The sequence below is a fragment of the Myiozetetes cayanensis genome, unplaced genomic scaffold (genome assembly GCF_022539395.1).
Source record: "Myiozetetes cayanensis isolate MyiCay16 unplaced genomic scaffold, myiCay2020 scf9, whole genome shotgun sequence".
NCBI classification, from domain to species: Eukaryota; Metazoa; Chordata; class Aves; order Passeriformes; family Tyrannidae; genus Myiozetetes; species Myiozetetes cayanensis.
The window spans coordinates 24,373,698-24,394,684 of NW_026088185.1; the positions used below are offsets into that span (position 1 = coordinate 24,373,698).

Here is a 20,987-nt window from a genome sequence, read left to right on the forward strand (position 1 = left end):
CCAGCTCCTTCCTCCTCCTTTCTTTCTTCCTTGACAAACTAATTGCAGGCTGCAATGACAGTCTGGCCCAGAGATATTCATTGCTGTTATGGCATGAAGTTTCTGGCCTGAAAGAGCTTTCAGTGAACAAATTACCTGTCCTCACGATTCCTACCCCCACAAACTGCTGGCTTCATCTGGGACTGTAATAGAGGTCTCAGCTGCAGTTTGTGCTCTTTGTCTGGCTATGAGACCACATGGCACCACAACCAGAAACAGAGCACGCACAGGGGTCCCTGTGTGGGGAGGAATCTGAGTGCTGCTGCTTCATCTTGCTGCATCTTGGCTGAGGTGCCAGACCTGCCGCAGAGCAACTCTCTTCCTCCTGAGAGCAGGGGAGCAGGGTGTTGTATGAGGAGGTAGCAAAGTTTTGCCAAGGTAGTAAATATGTTTTGCAGTGACCAGGAAACGCTGTGAGGCACTTCTGTCTCTGCTGCACATCTGGCCTCTCGTCGTGGCACAAGGCTGGAGTGAGAGTGTGTGGGAGGAAATCGCTTATTGTGGTCTGCAGTAGGAGCAGATGCTTCCCTAACCCTTTTCTACCGGGAAGGGGATTGGAGATTGATACAATGGCAGGAAATGAATGAGGAGGTGTGAGAAGAGAGACAATTATCTATACGCATCATTATGACATTCGTGTGAGGCTTTACAGAACTACTACTGTGGTTGATAAATCTGATGCTGGCAGTGTAGCACAGTAGCAGAGAGCAGCTGGTGTATTTCTGGGAACCTCAGGCATGGGTTTGGGATTTGTTTCTGAAAGAGTTTGAACATTCAGGGCTCAGATGCCTAAAAGAGCTAGGAGCTCTGTAGCGTTATCCTAGTATGATCGTACAAACTGGAAAAAAACATGGTAGGAAAGCTGATGATTAAGTTCCATGTATAAGACTGTGCAGATCACATAAGTAAAGGAGAATGGGAACTTGTTTCTTTTGCAGCAATATTCACAGCAGAGAGTGAGCAGCTGTGAAAAAAGGACTTTTATGGGACTCTTGGTGGTCTATACAGTTTCCTTTTCCTTCTTCTCCATATGCTCCATGGCCCCATGTTCCAAAGTGCAGGGAAAATTCTAGTTTACTTACATGTATATAGATCTTTCACAGGTGTAAAATCCCTTCTCCTACTTTCTCCAAACCAGGCCATAGCTTTCCAGGAATGAAGGGAAGTGTGTGTGTGTGTGTGTGTGTGTGTGAGAGAGAGAGAGAAGAGATCTTGTCATCTTAATTACAATGAGTTTTGTGGCACCACATAAATGGGTACATGGAAGCTTCCTGGTTTAACTGTGCCATCCTGTAACTGAAATGATTTGCGTGCCATCCTCAACAGAAAGAAAACTAAACTGTTCGCCAGGCTGAGGAAAAAGATGAGCAGGTACCGGTATGGAGAGCAGCATTTCGATACGTGTTTGATTTAGTTCCTAAAACTGGAGAGGCTGTTGCTGGACTCTAACAGCCTGGCACGTGTTAACCCTGTGGTGGGAGAGGGGTTCTCTGCATGATACGATGTGTTCATGGCCTGCTGGGTCCTGCTGAGATCTGTGTCTGGATAATCCCATTAACTGCTTGTGTGCCTGATTTGAATCCTTGCTTCTTTTCCTATCTAAGAAGGCAGTGTGAAAACTCAGGCATTGTCTGTCCAGTTGTTTTTGTGTGATGGAAAATGCAGTGCTGTGTTTTCCATGGGAAATATGATCAATTTTAGGATTTTAACACTTGTAGCTTTAACTAGTGGGTTTGCCCATTTGAACAGGTCTGAAATGCTGTATTCTCATTTCCTGCCTGGCCAGGAAGGACCAATAGACAGGTCTTTCACACTCATAAGTTCTGTCCTATCTACCTGTTGCAGCTGGGAGGATGATGAGGTGGGAGAAGGACACTTCCAGCTTTGCTCCTTACTTGCTCTGTTCTTGAGGATCCTCACTGTCTTGCTCACTCCATTTAAAATTTTGTGTAGGGCTGAAAGAAAAGGAAGTCTGTTGTCTTGTATAAAGACTAATGCCTGCATCTTGCCTTTCAAGACAATGATGGCATTGATTAACTGGATTGCTACAATGCCTAGAGTTACCATAGGTTGAGGACTCTGATGCAGAGTCTGGAGCAAAGTGGGAATTGCTGCATAATTCCTCTAATTTTCATTTGTTTTTACTCTTTTTGTTGGTACTCCCTTCATGGGGCTCCTACAGGAAGAAAAAAACCTAAATTATCAAGATGGTGTCCTGCAAGCAAAAAAAGCAAGTGCTGGTGGATTGGTATCCTTGCTTTTCTGATTCTGGCTTCCTGCTGCCTAGGGCAAGTCATGCCCTTCTCTTTGTCTCTGCCATGCATCCTTTGTAAAGTGGGAGGTTGAAGAGTGGAGAATGGTAATTGCAAAGGGAAGCTGATTTTTGATACTTACATCCTCAAATGAAAAGTAGTGAAGCAATGTCTTGTGTTGTTACTATTCTGAGGTTTTCTACTGCAGGAAAAGGAGGATTCACTGAAATACTTTTCTGGATGTCTGTCTCTGGCCTTGGTTGGACTGGTGGTGTACCTGCACAAGGCAGGAAGTCTAATATTTCCAGTCACTGAGAGCAGATGGATGCTACAGCAGAAGGAGAGCTAATAAATCTCATCTCAATGAGCTCTAGCCACAATGTCCTCCTGCTCTGCCTTGATAAAATCAAAGTGGCCCAGCAGTTAAGGTGCCTGACCTGGGCTCTAGGGATTTCTGCTGTCAGAGTAGCTGCTGGGGTCACAGAGAAATGTGCAATTCCTGGTGCAGGGAAGAAAGGCCTGGGGCTTGGTCAGTCTTTTATCTGCAGAAAGAATGTACCTTTGTGCCAGCATAGGTTTGGTATGTAGGGTATGTAGGTGCTCTATTTTCTTTTCTTTTTTCTTTCTTTTTTTTTTTTTTTAATTCTTCAGTATGCGGAAGGTAAAAAATGAATTACTTTTGGCTAAAAGGCCCTGTGTGAACCTTAGCTGAGATGCCAACCTTTTTTTATTTTTAACCTGAGAACCTGGCAGGAGGTAACTGGTCTGTTTTTACCATATTGGAAAGTAGATTTCATCCTCTAATGTAGGATTGTTACAAGTGCATGGGAATCCCATCTGCAGATGTTACCCTGCTCTTCCAGAACAAATGAAGCAGCCCCATGAAGGGTCTGGGATCTAAGCAGCACTAAAAGAGGCTGGGGGATTTTTACTTTCCTTTCAGCTGGAGTAACTGCATTAGACCCTGTTCCTAGCTCTCTATTTGCAGAAGGAAGTTGACACCGCCTTCCCTTCCTCACCTGATATTCCTGGATTTGGCATCACTTTCCAATTGCTCATGGGAAGGAAAAACACAGAGCAATGACCTTGTCTTTTTGGCTTGCTTTTACTTTGGTCAGTGGGGTAGAGTCCCCACACTCTTGCTTTTTCCTGTGTTTCCTGAAGCAAGCAGTTATTTGGAGACAGGGCTTTACTCTGTGTGGGCAGTGTGTACTCCCTGAGGACATGTGAAGGACAGAAGATCTTGGTGACTGTTTCTCTTGACACTGGTTGCACTGGCTAAATTCGTGCAACAAGTGCAGGAATGAAGGTGCTGCTCGGGGGGGCTGAAAAAGGCTCAGCCAAAATTAGCACTGGCATTTTCCTAGGGGGATTGGCCAGCACATCAAACAAGCTGTAAATAGTAGTGACTTAATGAAATCTTTAGTGTGGGGCCCTTACAGCCCAGTTTCTTCCCCTCATCCTACAAGGGCTGACTCACATGGGAGCCTTTTACCAATATATCTCCAAATTAAGTAATTGCCAGGCACCAGTAATAAGGCACTACAAAGCTGTTTCATGACCTTTAGAAAATAAGCCTAAACTTCTTTCTCACTGGGAGAAATGGCCTTTTTAAGTCCCTAGAAGGAAAAGTTTACTCTTGTCTTGGTAGGCCAGCTGATAACCAGTAGTCCCAGTATTCCCAGTGTAGTCTGGGCATTTGAGAGTCCTGGCAGTCAGGTGTAGATTACTCTGTCCCCCATCTTCTCCAAAGTGCTTTCAGCTCTGGGGAAGGTAAAGTGGTTTCCCCCCTATCCCCTACCACTCTAGCATCAGAGGATGTTTTCTGTCATTTCCTGCTGTTTCCTGGTTGCTCCCATTTAGATCAGGACTTCCTTACCTTCACCCTCCAACTGTTACTATTTTGAATCTGTAGCACAACCTTGTAAATTTTGCAGAATCCGTCACACAACCCACTGTATTGAAATGATTTCTGGGAACCTTTGAGGAAGGGCACTGTAGGCATATCCAGTCAGACTAAGAGCTGCAAGGCTTGGCCTACATGTTCTTTAGTCTGTCCCCTTCTCTTTTTCCTTTTCATTTCCCTCTTTTTCCCTTGGTGTGTGTGCCCCTGGTTGAGAGCTGCTGGCAGAGAACGTCATTGAGTTTGTTGCATCATGTTGGTGTGCTGCTGGCATCAGTGTCATCAGAAGTGTCCAACCTGCATGTGGACCTGAGAACAAGTGCTTTGTGGGCAAATGTGCGTGTGGGATGTGGATATGGGGAGAAAGTGGGGGGAATGGGTGAGGGCGAAGTGAATGAAGAGGGAACGGGATGGGGAGCTTGAAAACTGGAATGCTGACCAGGGTGAGATGCTTGCTTGGAAGGGGAGGTTTGTTGAAATGCCTTGCTATCCCTTCTTCCTTTTGCTGTCCCCCAGTTGTAAACAAATGTTTAGGAATGAGGCCATCATGCATGTTAGCCAATGACCAGCATAACTTAGGCATCCAAGTATGAGTGGATGTACATGTCTGAAGTTCTGAGCCTTCTTGAATCAGAGCAAAGAAATAAATTACTTGATGTCCCTTCAGAATCCAGTCCGCATTGCTCTAGTTCTGGTCCTGTGGCAGGATTTCTTATATCAAGTTGTAGGAAAGGATCTGTTTCTTTCAGCCTCTCCCAAGGCCATCAACTTTACAAGAAGTATGACTTTATAAGTGGAGGCAAATATCACATACTTTAGATGAGGTTGCACACCCTTTTTGCAACATGCTGTGATATTCTGTTTTCAGCTGGGTATAGTTTTGCCAAAGTGTAACCACTTCTGCTGAAATATCCCTCACCAGTGTGTGTACTTCTGTATGACTTGAGATATATTGATTAGTTGATTTTTGGGGGCTGAATTTCAACCAAGATGATTCAGCTGTTCCTGAGAATTTGGTTGAGAAAACAGTTTTACCTTCATCCCTGCTGAAATTCTCTGGTAACCAACATTTTGCTAAATTTTCATTATTCTGTACTTTGAAGCACTGACTTGACACCCAGCCAAGGCACCCCTCTAGGGAAAGGCGTGTGCCTCTTGCCATTCCTTTGAAAAATCTGCCCAAATCTGTCCAAGCTATGAACCAACAAATGCCATTGGCGTATGCCTCTTGCAGCTTAATTCCCTGAAGAATCTCTCTGTGTGTCAGAAACAGTCCTGGAATAAAGACCAACTGGGGAGACTTTTCATAATAGAGAAATCTCTATTAGCAGCTGGAACCTCACTGTTTCTTTGCTGTCTGGAATGATCTGTGAAACCTCTGGCTAGTTTGCCTCTCTTCTAGCTTAGCCAGTTTGTACCACGTAGAGGCAAATGATGTTCTGTGGTTACAGCCTTATTCAGGTATTATGAATCTATTAGTCAGAACCCATACAGGTGTCAGTAGCCCACTACACAGAAAAATTCTAATCTGTAGAACTTAAATGAACAGCAAAGAACTCCTTTCCCCATCTGTTTCCTCAGCATTAAAGGCTATGGTTTAATGTCAGGCACTTAGGTTAGAATCTAGAAAAATAAGTATGCCTGGATGTTTTGGGTTTTGTTTTTCTGTGTCTGAGGCAAGTATATCAATTCTGTAGGAAGTTAGTGAGTAGCCTGCTGCAATGTAATGCTGCTGCAGTGTGTTGGACTGCAAGTGACTCAGCAAAGATGCTTCTCAGAAGGTTGTTGAGGCTTCAAGTATCTTCATTATGTGTCTGGGCAGTGAAGCAAAGAGATAATGGAGGCCACTGATCTGGTCTGGTTAGCACAACTCTTCCTAGGCCTGGCTCAGACTTCTCTCTCTTTCTCTCTCCTTCTCTCTCCCTCTCTCTCCCTTTCTCTCTCTGCTTCCTTCAGTGACAGCACCCCAGCGAAAGCAAATAAAAGCCCCTCACCTCCACCAGATGGATCTCCCATCACCAGCCCTGAGACCAAGACTGTCAACCATGAGCTGGAACCATCCACTTTGGAAGCGCCTGGGGCAAGCATCCCAAAGTCACCATCTCAGGTAGTGTCCCCATGACATTGACCATGTCTCCACAGTATGACCGCTGATGGCACAAGCTCTGTGAGTCAAAGACATCCAGCAGTTGCTTTTTTGGACCTCATCCTGCTACTGAGAACACAGAATGTGACATGGTTTTTGTTCTCTTTCACTGGTTCCTGAGAAAGTTCCTGAGAATTCGAGTTGCTTCTTGGTCATCTTTATATCACATAGGGAAGAACTGAGTATCTCTGAATGGCTTTACAGGGTGAAGGCCCAGTTATATATTTTGCTGTCTGATATGATGGCCAAGAAGGATCCAGGGAGGATGGAGTTGTAGCTAGGCAAGGAAGTTTGTTCTTTACATTTAATTAACATGTGGAATTCAATGGTCCAATTTCTTCTCAAGAACTTCTGTAGCTGAAGAAGGTTAAAATAAAAAAGTTTATTACTGATGAGGAGAACATCTGTACTTTGGATGTTTTACTTTACTACCAAGATAACATATTATGCTAAAAATAAAGGAGTTGTATTCTTATGCTATGAGGAAATTACGTGAGTTACAGGAAGAAGATTGTCCATTATATGGAGTCTGATGCCTTCTATATGGGCTTTGTTAGGTCTTTCCATACACAGGAGATAGCCAGCAGCATGTTCAAAACAGTAGATGTAGCTACTCAGCATATCATATGATATTTTTGACTTTGGGATTTAAGGAAAATAAAACATTTAGTTCCCCTTCCTGTCCCTCTGTTGCTGAGTGGGAGAAAAGCTTAGTAGGGAAAAGTAGTAACTAGGCCAAATTTATGTTTGGCCCCAATCTTTGTATCTCAGTAAGTGGGACACTAGGGAGTAGTCTTCCAGGAAAAACTAAAGCTGAGAGAGGTTCTGGCCAAGCTGGTATGGGAAAACCTATTGCCTCTGAAAAGAGATGAGTGCAATCCATAACTTCTTTGCTGTTGCCATATGTAGCAGCATGATTCCAAATCCAAGCCTGTGGGGTAGGCTGTCTCCTGTTTCTGGAGAGCCTCCCAGAATATTTTTCTCTCCACTGCATTTTTGACTTTTGTGATTATCCAGGGACAGGAAGGGGGTGTTTTTGCATTGGCGAAAGGTTCCAGCCCTGTGAGATGTGTGGATGCCTGGCAGCGTCTTTTCAGGACTTCTCCAGGGTCTCTGTAGAGCTCAGCATTGCACAGCCTAGAGTGGCTTCACCACAACCCTGGCTAGGACCTTGGAGTAGGCTGTGTGTATGGTGAAGATAGTATATCCACAATTACCTTTCTGTTGTAGGTTTGGTTTTGATTCCCCCTCCACCCCCACCAGAGGTTTCTAGAACTTGACTAAAATTTTGAACAAGAAATTGTACAGATTTATTAAGCTGTTCACAGCAGACTTCACACACCCTGCCTGTGGACTTGTCTTAATTAGTTTGGCTTCTTCACTTTCCTTTAAATAGCACAGATAACCTTTGTTTTTGCCAGCCTGCAAGTGCTTTCTTATTCACTTGCTGCCTGCCTGCCCACAGGAATGGGGCTAGAAGCATCCCTTGCCAAGCAAGCAGAATATTCCAGTGCAGCCCTGCTCGAACCTTGGATGGGCCTCAGGACGAGACTGAAATGGTATTTACAGCTAATGCTGCCACCACCTGGCAGCTCGTTCCCAGTCTATATTTAATTCATCCCCCCAGGCATCACTACAGTGAAGAGCAAGAGCTCCACTCCATATTCACACTACCTGATAAGAGATGTAGCTGGCTCCAGAGGGAGGGAAGACAAGGGCAGGAGTTTCACACTCAGAGCCAAGCCTGGTGTCTGTATGGATAAAGTCTAGAAAGTGTGTCAGCTTGCCAGCCAGCTGGGAAACACAGGTGTCTGCTGTCTCAACAGTGTTCAACTTTAATACTGAAGTCTTCACAGGTATTATTGCTTTTGACCTCTGGGTAAGTGATTTGTTCAACAGTCCTCCAAGGGAGGCTGGGGGACCTCACCCTCTGCAGGAGGATGGACCAAAATGCAAAAAGCAAGAACAATTCTCTGGCCTCTTCACGTCTGAAATACTAACACAAACCACAAACAAAGCTGTGGAAAGAAAGATGGCAAAACAGGAGTGACCAAATAAATGCTAACTAAATTTTGAACTGTTCCCTATACCACAGAAAAACCCCAAACCTCTTTTACTGTCCTTTAATTCTTGAGAACAGTTTATTTCTGTCTTTAGGAAGAAATGAATGTTGTCAGCTCTCTGCATAGTAATTTGATGATGACACAGGACTTCAGGGAGTCCATGAAACTTCAAAGGTCAGACATCTGCTCTCAGTTACACCACTGAAATGCTCTAATGAGACTTTTGAAATCAGTGCAAGTATGTTGAATTTTGACAGGTAAAGCTCTGGGGGATCCAAGTCAGCAGAAAAATTTTAGATGATTTGCTTTATTCTAGGTAACAAAGCTTTTAGTGAGTGATTAATTTGTGGGTATAACCCAACATCAGTATGTAGTCATCTTGTCTTTGAAATGTGATTTTAGACTGCTACTGGAGGTAATGCTGGATAATGTGGAAGTGATCGTCTCCAAAACATTAATGCATTGGAAGGAAGGAGACTAACTATATTAGAGAAATAAATAGCAGAAGAGCTGTGATATTTTTGACTTTAGAGTTAGTAATTGGAGCCTTTCATTTCTGCAGAGGGTGGCTCGGTTCTGAGAATAGCTTTTCCCTGAAATTTCAGATCTCATCTTGCAAGCAGGGGTTTTTCAGGAAGGGTTTGTCCTCAGGGAGTATGGACACGCCACCTTCTGCAACCAGTGAAAAGTTGGAAGAACACATTATTTTTATTATTTCCCCTACTTAGCTATACAGGGGAAAATTGCGTGTTTTCACACACACTCACTCTCCCTAAAGTAGGTTAACCCTGTAGAAAAGCAGGCATGTTGTTAGGAATCTAAATAAATGCCTTGTAGAGCTCAGTTATAAGTTGGAGGAGTGTGAACACAGGACTAGGAGCCATGGATTTCTGTGTTTCAGATCTGGGCTTGATGCTGATAGACTGGGTGCACATTGCCAAGTTTCTGAGTCTTACTGCCTTGGGATCCTAGGTATGATGAGAAGATCAAGCAGCTGTAAAACTGCATTGTAAATGGAAAGTGTTGTCACTGCTGAACATTGCTTTGATGCTGGGAACTTGTATGGCTGCTTTGTTTCAATACAGTAGCAGCTCCTCAAAGTCTGATTTGAGCTAGAAATGATCATTAAGCTTTGAGCACAGGAAAGTATAAAAAGGATGTGGATGGGTTGATCTAGGGAGAGTCTACCACAGCTTCCACAGGCTTGTGAATGCAGTGTCAGGCTGAGTCTTTAGCGTGATGGTGGGTATTAGGTATTAGAGCTACTGGGTCAGATGGTTTTATGCATTCCCTGGGATCTCCATTTGGAATACATGACTTCATTAGTGTCAGTGCTCACTGGTGAAACTGAGAGCAGAGTTGGGTTCACAGCAGCCGTGGCTTCTCGGCAGTTTGAGATGTTCTTGTCTAAAGCTAAGATGCCATCAAGAGCTCCTTCAGACCTTTCTTACAGCACACTGATAATCAGTGCACCAGGGAGCCAGTACTGGGCAGATCAGCCTGTCCTCACGGTCACCTGCCCATAGTAGGACAAATTGAGCCTCTTCTCTCATTCCCGTAGGTATGGTAAGTACAGCAAAGGGAGGCAGTGCTGGCCTGTTCTGTTGGATCATGTTCTCAGTAACTGATCTGTTCCCTTCCCAGTGGTTCTTTTGAAGGTTGCACATGCTTTAATTATGTATGCATGTCCTGTCAATGCATATTAATTGTGTTACGCTTCTCCTCTGCAGAGGGAAACTTGCCCATGGCTGAAGTGTAACTAATGATGCCAAACCTTCTCTGGAGGCGTGTGGTTGTTTATTTTGTTTTGTTTCAATACAGCCCTTCACCCCCCACTCCCTCCCTCTTCAGGTGGAGTTGATTGGACCGTGCTCTATGCCAGTGATTGTGATTTCCCTCACCTTCAGTTTTTGTGACTAACCTGGTTCCTGTCTTTGGTTTTTTTGGGTGTCGCCGTCTGTGCTGTGGCTGTGTGCTCACTTGCATGCAGTTGAGGAAAGGGCCTCCGGTGCCTCCGCCTCCAAAAGTCACCCCCTCCAAGGAGATCAAGCAGGAGAACATCATCAGTCTGTTTGATGACAATTTTGTCCCTGAGATAAGTGTGACAACCCCTTCGCAGGTTAGCTGCTATGCCCTGCCTAATTTTTATCTGCCTCTGAACTTTTCCTTTCATTCTTTCTTCTCTGTGAAGGTGTTAAGTCATGAAACCTGGTCAGGTGAAGGAGGAAAGGAAGCTCAGCATTGCATCTTGGAGGGCAGTGAGTTAGATAGGAGGCTACCTTAAAGGGGAGGGTGGCTAGAAGGCAGCCTTGAGTAACACTCTGCCCTTTGAGAGCTTTCATTCATAGAGGAAACAGGAGAAATGCAGCTGGTCAAGATGCCAGAAAGTAATCACTACATTTGTTCAGCAGCAATGCACATGGATTACAGCTCTTTTAATGTCCAATGGTATGCTCTCTCCAGACTCACTGATGCCGCGTGTGGATGAAGGATGTCTTTTTCTGCTCATGTATGGCCCTAACTGCTGACCCAGGTATCTCTACCAGTTTTGGGAGATGGCAGTTTTTTGCTTTCTATACCTTTACATATGGATTTTGTGGCTTAAAGCCCACACCTACCTAGGAAAGACCAACTGGAACTGCGTGAAGTTCTTTTTGCAAAGAATAGAGGCCTGCAGTTAGATGGGCAGGACTGTGCCTGCTGTTGAGTTAGGACTGCTTACACAGTCTTGTCAGGTGGCACCTTTTGAAGCCCTGAGAAAGGAAAAACGTTTTCAAATTATATATTTTCCTCTTCACTTTCCCTTTTATTTACATCACTGCCAGAGAGGATGCCCAGGTAGGGAGTTCTGTGTTGAATCTAGGTGAATGGCCATCCTTATGTATATAAGAGCCTGACCAGATTTCTGACTGTATCATGAAATACTTGTATATATTTTATATATTTATATATATACATATGTATGTATATATATATATTTTTCTCCCTAAGTGCTTGTTAAAGCACAAATCATGTCTCTATTAGTGCTCATCTGTGACTCATTCCCTAACTTCTCTTTGCATCATGCTGCTCCATTGCCTCTGGTTTGCCACCTTCCATCCATCTGCTGAGGAGCAGAGAAGTGGGGAGGGAAGGAAGTCCATGTCAGATTTTGTGTTGCTGAGCGAAGAGATGATTTGACATCAGTGTTGGAAGGCGGGGACCGCAGGCAGCTGAGCAACTCTGTCATTTTCTGTGCTTCCTTCTCCTGCATTGTAATGGACAGCTCTGTCTGCTCCATGGTTTGTATCATGTATTTCCATGTGAATGCCAGCCCTTAGACAGATGTGCTCTTCTGCACCTGGTCAGTGCTCTGACCCAGGGTGGCACGTGTTGTCACTTTTAATTAGATGGTAGTTCCAAGGAAGGACTCTGATTGCCAAAACAATCTTCACTGAAGTACCCAACAGCTCCTAACACTCAGTGTGTTGCTCAGGGCTGTTCCTGTCAGATGTCTCAGTTCCAATGAGAGGTGTCTTAGTTTCAAATGAGCTGTCCTGTGGGAGATCTGGATAAAGGCAAGGAGTGCTAGCCCTTGCATTTAAATCTTGAATGGCAGGTAAGACTATTCTATGACTGCAGCCTTTGATGTCTCACTCCCAAACAAAACTAAAGACTGGGTTTGGAACCACTCTGATGGGTAGGCTGGATGTGTTGGAAGAGCATAGCAGAATGCCACTTAGTTTTTGCATACTGGTCAGGGTTTATATTGTGATATGAGAGAGCTTGATTCCTTGTCCTCATCGTTGTGGATGTCAAAAAGACATGTTCGTAAGGGAGAGAAAAATCTCTAAGAGAACTGGAGTAAGAGGAAATTAGAGGAGGTGAAGTGATGGTGGTGGTGGTGATGGTATTCAGGGAATTTCTCTTAAGTGGTGTGTCTTGCTACTTTACAGAAGTTTTTCCATTGTGGGGCTATGATATAACTGTGGAGACCAACTTGCCACATTTGTTGAAAAGGTCACTGAAACAGTAAGACCAGTCTCCTGGGAGATCAGAGGAAACAGGGGCAAATCTTCCTGACTTCCTGGAGAGAGCAGCTTCCTCTGAAGCTGAGTAGAAAGGAGTGTCTTGTAATGGTTAGATTACGTCTAAAACACAAAAATGATAGTCCAGTTTTGAATACTAATGACTCGTGTCCTTTGTAGTGACTGTTTTATTAATGGCAATCAGCAAATGTGCCATCATTGTCCTTAGGTAGAGCATTAATCATTCAAAGGGAGTTATTCTGCTGAAATTGTAGAGAGTAGCAAAGCTTCTCAAATTTATGCTTTTTCAGAAGACTTGTGTCTGTATATTTCTGGGTTGCCCAGAAATGGAAACCATTGAAAATGCCATTTTTGAACTTGGAAGGAATTCAAATATCTTACTAAGATGAGCTGCTGTATTTTGTGTTTCTGTCTCAGAAGGCAGGAGGAAATTAGGAGCTTTGGTAGTTAGCTCTGAGGTCTCTCAGATTTGCCTTCCAGCAGTCTGAGTGGTTTTCTCCCTGGATTTTTGTTGCTGAGTTAGGTTGTATAGATGGCAGTTCTTTTGTATGTATTTGAGGGAGTCCGTCTTGGTCTGTCAGTACAAAGACATTTGGATGAGCTGTGAGGAATAGATATAAATAGAAGAACAGCCTTTCTGACTCAACAGTGGCAGTGATCCTTTTGACCACAGCAGGTCAGGTGCTAACACCACGTCAGTTCATTTGGCCAAGTGGGAAGATGAATGAGTCCTGTGGAAAAGGCTCAGATTTGCTTTACAGTGGCACCCTATGCTACCTGCTTGTGATTGTAGGATCCAGGCAGTCAGGAGTCACATCAGGTGTTTGCATTGCCACCATGTCTTCTGCGCTTGCAGCTTTAGCTCTGGGATATCACATACCCTCCCTGTACTGTGCATGCCCGCGCGTGTGTCTAATGCTCGTACTGCTTTTCTTCCTCACTGCTGCCAAGTTTGATGCCCCTGGGCCCTTCCAGGAGGGAGCCAGCCTGTTGGATCTGGATTTTGATCCCATTAAACCAGATGCCACTGTGGGGAAGACCCCCACACCTGCCTCCCAGGTTGGTTCATATCGCCATTCCTTCTGCCTTTGTAACTGACTCGTTGCCACATGTGTTGTGACTTGCAGTCACCTGAATGATAATGTGGACCTGAGCTGTGGGTGGCTGGGCCTGACATGCGGGAGCCCAGACCTGGGCACTAGACACCTTGGTCTTCACTGCTGGATATGCAAGTCCAGTGAGAATCAGATGGCCACTAGCCTGGCCACAGTCTGGCACTAGGTGTTTGTGGGATGCTTGTGCTTTGCTCTTACGATCTACTGATTGATGCCTCGTTCAACTTAATGTATGCTATATGGATTTAAACTGTTACTCACTCCATGGATGGGAATTCAGCTTGAGTTCTGTGCTCCTGTTATAAATTGCTCTCAAAGGGATTTTTAATTAACAGACACTTTGATAATCTGCAGTGACTTAAGGTGAATAAAGCTGTAGATCCATATTCAAGTGATGTGAAGGCCTTCCTTTTTCTGTGTGTAACGTAGCCTGTGTTCATAGTTAAGAAGTAGCCTCCTCCTTGGTCACAGTGCTGCACAGTGCGGTATCAAAAAGCCCTAATTCTGGTCTGGCCTGTACCCAGTCCTGTCCACCATCAGAGGCAGGTGGACCGCACTTCATTTGATGTCTAAATGGCTGGAGGCTTTGAAATGCATCCTGAATTTTGCTGTTGTCCTCACTGAGATTTTCCATTTGATATGTATGGACTGCTTATTTTTTGAGGATGCCATTAAAATTTGTAATAAACATAATTGGGATGTTTACAGTATTTCTCCAGTATCATCAGGTCAAGGAGGTCTGTATGGCACAGATTTCTATAGGAATAAGACCTCTCTTATTAAAGAGATCAAACATTAGGCATTTGATTCTCCTAAATTAAAATACTGTATCTGCAAGATAGTAGTTATTATCATAATTTGATACACACCACTATGGCAAGCTACCCTTTTTTTGAACTTTAAGTGGGTAGATGGGCATTTTGTGTCTACTTGCCTTACAGAACAAGCTGAAAGATAAATTTACAGGATAAGATTTTTTTTTTTTAGATTTATTTACTAGGATTTTTTTTTCTTATTCAACAGTTATAACTTGGATAATTGGTTATACTGACATAGGATATGAGTATAAATTAGACTTAAAATGGAATTATTTGTTACCCTTTCAGCAAGCAACAGATATTACACTAAATGGGTTTTCCAAAACTGCTCAGCAATAGAATATTTGGTGTTCTAATCTAATTATTATTAGCTTCAGAAGACAGTAAGAGTCTGAAATTGATAATTTCTAATGGTAGCCAAAGTATACAACCTAGTGAAAATCACCTACTTATCAAAGCAGTGAGATTTATTTCCTATACAGTGGGCAGTATGGCAAAGAGGTTAAGATATTTCACTACTGATCCAAAGACACCATAGAATCATAGAACGTTAAGGGATTGGAAGGGACCTTAAAGGTCATCTAGTGCCAACCCCACATGCCATCGGCAGAGACACCTTGCATTCGGCCAGGTTGCTCAAGGCCTTATCCAGCCTGGCCTTGAAAGCTGCCAGGGTTGGGGCACCAGTTGATGTCTTGTTCTGAAATCATACTATGTTGGGTGTAGATACACGGGAAAACATTTAACCCTAATGGACTGCAAACTCATGAGTTTAGTTTGGGGTTTTGTTTGTTTGGTTGTTGTTTTTTTTCTATGTGATCTGTCACTGCTGACTGAATGTGGCTTGACTGTCTCCCTTCATACCAGAGGTAGAAAAAAACCTTACTCAAATGCCTTGCTGCTTAGATTTGAATATGCAGTGGGGATGGGTGTATAAATTCAGGTACTTTGTTAGTATTTTCAAAACATGCAGAGATAAGTGCTGTTGAATGTGTATGTCTGCTTCAGTCTGATCAGCATTTGTAATGTTTGTACTCACTGAAATAATCACGTATAAACATGTTTTATTTTTGTTGCTCTTTGACATGCTTAGTCTTTACCTTGGGATTTATGGGAGGTAAGAAATTCATACAGCTTTCATCTCTCATCATGTACTGTTCACATGCCAGTGCCATCTCTGCATACCTGTCTCCTTTCCCTCACTGCTTTTCCTTTCTGCACACCCTGAACCAAAGTTGCTATATGTGCTGCTGAACCCACTTATGTGCCATCTCTGAAGCCACAGGGGCAAACATGGGACATGTTTGAAAGTCAAGTCTGGCACTCTAACACTTATAATTCTACCAGTGCACAAACCCATTGCTTTTTCCTGCTAACTCACTTATCTTTCCCTTGGCATAATGCTGTGACCTTCACCTCATACTTAATACCACTGTGGCATCATGCTCACTCTTTACAACACAGTATTTCCTAAACTCTGTACATCCTGTTGGTCTTGTGTGCAATACATAAATATCTCCAGCTGCCCCTCATCATTACTGCCTGTACCATTGGGTATCTGCTCATCTGGAGTTATCTGTGGTGTTTCCTGTTCATCAACTGTCATTGTCAGAAAGGCTGATTGATGTGAATTAGCTCACCCTGTGTCTACACTGAAAGTTAGGTGCAGGCCCAAGACTCAACTGGCATCTGTCTCGACCTCAGTTTGAAGCTCGCTGACAAGGGAGACCCTACACATACTCTGCATCTGAACCGAAACCAGACCCTTATTTATGCCCTCTATATCCATCTGGTTTGGGAAGGTCTCAGGCTGCAGCACATTAGCCCTTTGTGAGATATTTCAAGCATAACTGCTTTTTAGTCCCTCTGGACCAACAGCCAGCACTTTGGACAGAAAACACTTGATGTGGGTATTCAAGCCTGCTGCTTGAGCTGTGACTGTATCTAATGTGTGAGCTCATGGCCTTGGCTTATGCTGGGGAATTGAGTCCTACCAACCTTTCCATTCCCCAGGCCCAGAGTGAGTGCGTGAGAGGGCATGACTTAGACGTGACGGAGAGCCTGGCCTATGGACCCTGTGGCTGGTACTCTCCTTCACATGAGCTTAGGTGATGTCAAGGAAGAGGTTTCCCTTGTGTGTTTTGTCAGCCATCAGTGTTCAACATCCATCATTCCTGTTTATGTGCATTGTCAGTCTGTCTTTGTGAGAGAGGAAAGGCTGGTTTAGCAAAGAAAAATCTTATTCCTTTTAAGTGGATGGGCAGGGGTGAGGTATGACTGTATCTGATTGAGCTGTACTTACAGTCTTGGGTGTAAAAAGTGTTTTGGGCCATAATTCCCTTCTTGGAAACTGATTTCACCCAAAGGACAATTTACTCAACCAGGGAATGCTACTAGTCGAGATGTTCTCGCCATACCAGTTCTCACCTTGGCATACCATATATGGTCAAAGAACAGAGCTCTCTATAGCTGAAGAATCTTCCTCTTCAAGCTTTCTGAAGTGCTTTTGATGTTGATGAGAGGAGACTTGTATGGTTATGTAGCCCTGTAGACCATGAGGTTAACAACTGCATAGAAACTTGAATGCGACAGAGCTTACTTAGTTCTGCAGAATGGAAAACTTGCATTTGGTGAATATGGTGCTGCTGTTGGAATAATCAAAGCTTTCAATCCTGGTAACAGCAGTGAGCATTTCTTCTTCTCCCTGTGGTATTTTTCCATGACTGTAAATGCTTTTATAGGCCTTGGGATGCCCCACAGGTGTATAAAATAGAAAAATTAGTAGCTGACATGTTGAAATGCAGGGGATTAATTTAGATTCAGTTTTTCTGATTATTAAATACTGGTTTTGCAAATTAGCTACTTTTAAGAAAGAAACCCTCATGCTGAGCTCCTTTTCACTGGTCCACATAAAAAACATGCTTGGCCAGATAGAGTTGGCCTGGCATCAGCCCCAATTCCAGTTTCACTGAATCCAAATAAAAAGCAACCTGGGAGTGAATCCAATTATACAAGAGAAGCCTTTGTAGCCTTTCATATGCATATATTTGCCTTAGCACTACCAAAGCTGCAGAGGGAATCCTCTGTTGGGTGGGAACAGCTCTGCTCTTTGTAATGTCTTCTGGCAGTATAGGCCTGTGGACATGGTGATGGGGAGACATGAGGAAGGATGTGATAGGAGAGGAAAGCATGTGTTAGATGACACCACTGGAGCAGCTGAAGGTACAGTAATGGATTTTTATCAGATCAAGGATATATTTCTTTGTTATTGCTGCTATTAGAATACTACTTGGAGCATTGTGCCAATGCGTGGCTAGTAGCCAGATGGGTGTATATTTAAGGGTTACCATGGTCATTGCTTTACACTGGGCTTTTTTAAGGTTGGGACTATGAGAATTGCAACATTAAGAAATCTGGACGATGCCCTGTTTTGAATATGATTGTATTCAGTGGTACATGTGTCATGGTTTAACTGCAGCTGGCAACTAAGCACCATTTCCCTGATAGCTTATTTCCCTCCCCTTGATGGGCAGAAAATTGGAAGAGTAAAAGTAAGGAAACTTGTGGGTTGAGATGAGAACAGCTTGATTCAATAATCAATTATCATGTAAAGGAAAATAACAATAAGATATAAATAAAACTCAAGAAAAACAAGTTATGCAAAGGAAAAACAATTGCTCATCACCACTGGTGCCCAGCCCATTCCTGAGCAGTGGCCCTTGGCCAGCTTTCTCCCTAGTTTATACACTGAGCATGATGACATATGGTTGGGAATATCCCTTCAGCCAGTTTGGATCACCTGTCCTGGCTGTGTCCTCTCCCAACTTCTTGTACCCCCCAGGCTCCTTGCCGTCAGGGCATCATGAGAAGCTGAAAAGTCCTTGACTTGCACTGGGCAGCAATAACTAAAACATCAGTGTGTTATCTTCTCTACTCTCATTCTAAATTCAAAATGTGGTCCTGTACCAGCTATTAGGAAGAAAATAACCTGTATCCCAGCTGAACCAGGACAACATATTTATCAAGTGTATGAGGCATGTAGGCATGCTGAAGCTGGTTATTCCCATGTATTAAAAATGGCAAATCTTGGGATTCTTCCCAGATGCTGCCTGGTCCATCTCCCAGTGGGCTGATCTACAACATTGATGCTACCAGATCCAACATACTTTCTACATTGCTGCAATGTCTGGGAGGGGCAAATGGATATCTTTAGTTTTGTGTTAAAACAGAGTTAATGTCATGTTGATGCTGGGTCCAGACTAAGTTCCATATCTGAACACATCACTACAATGCTCTTCTGTTTCTGGGAGGCGGCAAGTGCTTAAATATTCTGTGATTGTATCCTTGGAAGTAGCTTATAGAGAGATCCTTGTACTTTAGCATGCAAGAGAACTTGCATTAACATACAAGTGGGCAATCTAGATGTAACAGTAGATACTGTGCATGTGTAAAGTAGGTCTTCAGTTTAAATTGTGAAAAGGAGATGCACGAAATTTTTGGAGTTTCATTGATTTCCTGCTGTGAGCCTAGAGTGAGGGAATTGAGGCAACTCAGGATATGTGGTGATTTCTATGGATTGCAGAGAAAGAGGGAAGAAGAAATATAGCCAGAGCTTGCAGTGTCTCACCTGTTTGCAGCAGGTGGCAGCAGGCAGCAGCAGAGCACTTGAGCAGGCTGGCTGCACGTTGCTGCACACATATGTATCTGGAATGAGAATAACTTCCCACCGGGATAACTTTTGTATTGCAGCCTGCAGAAGCAGCCCATGCAAGAGCTGAAGCAGCTGGATCAGAAGCAGCAGCTGGAGCTGAAGCATCTAAAACTGAAGCTGACTCGGTAAATACCTGAAGGGACAGCAGTCCCTTTTCTCCATCACATCCTTTTGTTATACAGAAGATGTGGGAGACTGGGCTGGGAAAAGAGCTGCATAGCTTGGAAAGGCACATCCATGCCACCTAAGGAGTTACAATGCTCTTATTCAGAGGCTTAGTTGTCGCATTTTATCTGTGTAGTGCTTAGGGAGAAGTTCTGCTGGAAGATTCACTAAAAGAATTGTCCCTTCACCCATCCTGAGAAGCCAGTCCATGCTGTCCTAAGCTTGCATTGTCTGCCGGATTCCCCCTTGCTTGCAATTTATTTTATCTGCTATGTCCTCTGGGCTCTGCCTGTGTCCCCTGAATATCTAGGCTTCCTCTTTTTCTTGGTGACACTGCCACCTTTTTAGGGGACTGGAGTAGGTCCCAGCTCATGTCAGCTTGGTTCTTATAGGCTGTCAAATTTGAATTGTCTGTTCCATGAGGGCTCTGTATGAATGCATTGTGACCACAGCAAATGGGAAATACTGGGCATTATGGTCCCAGAAAAACTATAAATCATCTCTGCCTTTCTGCAGCCTTAGGCAGGGGAAGACAGCAGTCACCAATCCTGCCTTCTCACAACTGCCTCTACTGTCCTTTGGGGTGTTTTTGTCACTGTCTGGTGTGCTGGGAAAACCCACTGAAGCCATGGGGTGGTTGGGATGTGGATCCTCCAGGATTGACTTGGAGCTTCAGTTTTGGATTGTTTTTTCTCAATGGCTTTTTTCCTTCCTTGGCTGCCACTGCCTACCAGACCTCTCTGCCTGCTGTTGTTGTGGAAACTTTCCCTGCAACTGTCAATGGCGCTGTGGAAGGAGGTGCTTCATCTGAAAGAGCTGACATGCCCCCAGGATTTCTGTTCAAGGTGAGTGTTTGGTGGTGGGGCATTGAGTTTGTGGTGATTATCTTTTCTTTCCTGTAATGAATTAGTTGCTTTCACTCAGCATGTCCATGGGCTCTGCAACATTAAAAGGCATAAAGGAAGTTGAAGGAGAGATACACCTTCCTCAGTGCTGCATCATGCAGTTCCAAATGTTTCAAAGGACTGTGTAAGAGCATCAGTATCTAAAGGTGTTACTGTGCTGTGTAGGAAAACCCCTTCTCTCTGCTGCAGTTGTTTCTGTCTTGGTGGTGTGGTAGTGTCAGTCACAGACTCTGGATAGTAGATAAAAAGTTGTGCTCCCAACTTAAAAAGTTAAGCTTTGATGCAAGTGGTAATTGGAGAAGAGTTGGAAATACCAACAGAAACAGAGGACTCTATTTGGAGAAATGAGAAAGCCAGGATGAACAGAGGATGATAAAGGAGTAGGAAGGGAAGTTAGGTGGGTATTCTGAATATGTCAAAGACTACTTGCAGCTTTTTTCAGGGGAGTAGAGGAAGGAGTGATTCTGGGTGAAGATAGGCCGCAAATGTAATGTGTATAATGGAATATGGTAGGAAAACAGCATAGGTGCATCATGCCCTGAAAAGTGAGAAATTACAGCCTCCTGCTGTAGGACTACTTTTCTCTGCTTTAGTTGTGTCCATTGTTTTTTCCTGGGAGTCCTACTAAAATCAGAAGAATGGTGAAACCCTGATGAACAATAGGAGGCTCATAGCAGCTTGTTACAGGTGTCATTATAGGCTATAGTGCTCAAAGTGGAGAGTTGTGGTTTGAAGTAGAAAAGCTGTAACACAGATGTTGAAAGGCATTAGGCTGAATACAAAGAGAAAACATGGCAGGATATCATCATCCAAACTAATTGTCTTTCCTACATTTCCTCTCC

The 20,987-nt window shown here is 43.7% G+C and overlaps 1 protein-coding gene across 12 annotated transcripts in view; it reads left to right on the top strand.

Moving 5' to 3' along the window:
- Positions 1 to 20,987, top strand: part of BIN1 (bridging integrator 1) — a 97,065-nt gene that overhangs the window by 66,874 nt on the left and 9,204 nt on the right. For 2 of the 12 annotated variants that reach the window (XM_050339432.1, XM_050339438.1), the window contains 7 exons: positions 1,366 to 1,416; positions 6,151 to 6,301; positions 10,394 to 10,522; positions 13,383 to 13,490; positions 15,458 to 15,481; positions 19,114 to 19,200; positions 19,975 to 20,085. In XM_050339432.1, the coding sequence (XP_050195389.1) occupies positions 1,366 to 1,416; positions 6,151 to 6,301; positions 10,394 to 10,522; positions 13,383 to 13,490; positions 15,458 to 15,481; positions 19,114 to 19,200; positions 19,975 to 20,085 (661 nt within the window). The remainder of the gene's footprint in view (positions 1 to 1,365; positions 1,417 to 6,150; positions 6,302 to 10,393; positions 10,523 to 13,382; positions 13,491 to 15,457; positions 15,482 to 19,113; positions 19,201 to 19,974; positions 20,086 to 20,987) is intronic. The other 10 variants (XM_050339433.1, XM_050339439.1, XM_050339437.1 and 7 more) reach the window with 6 other exon arrangements.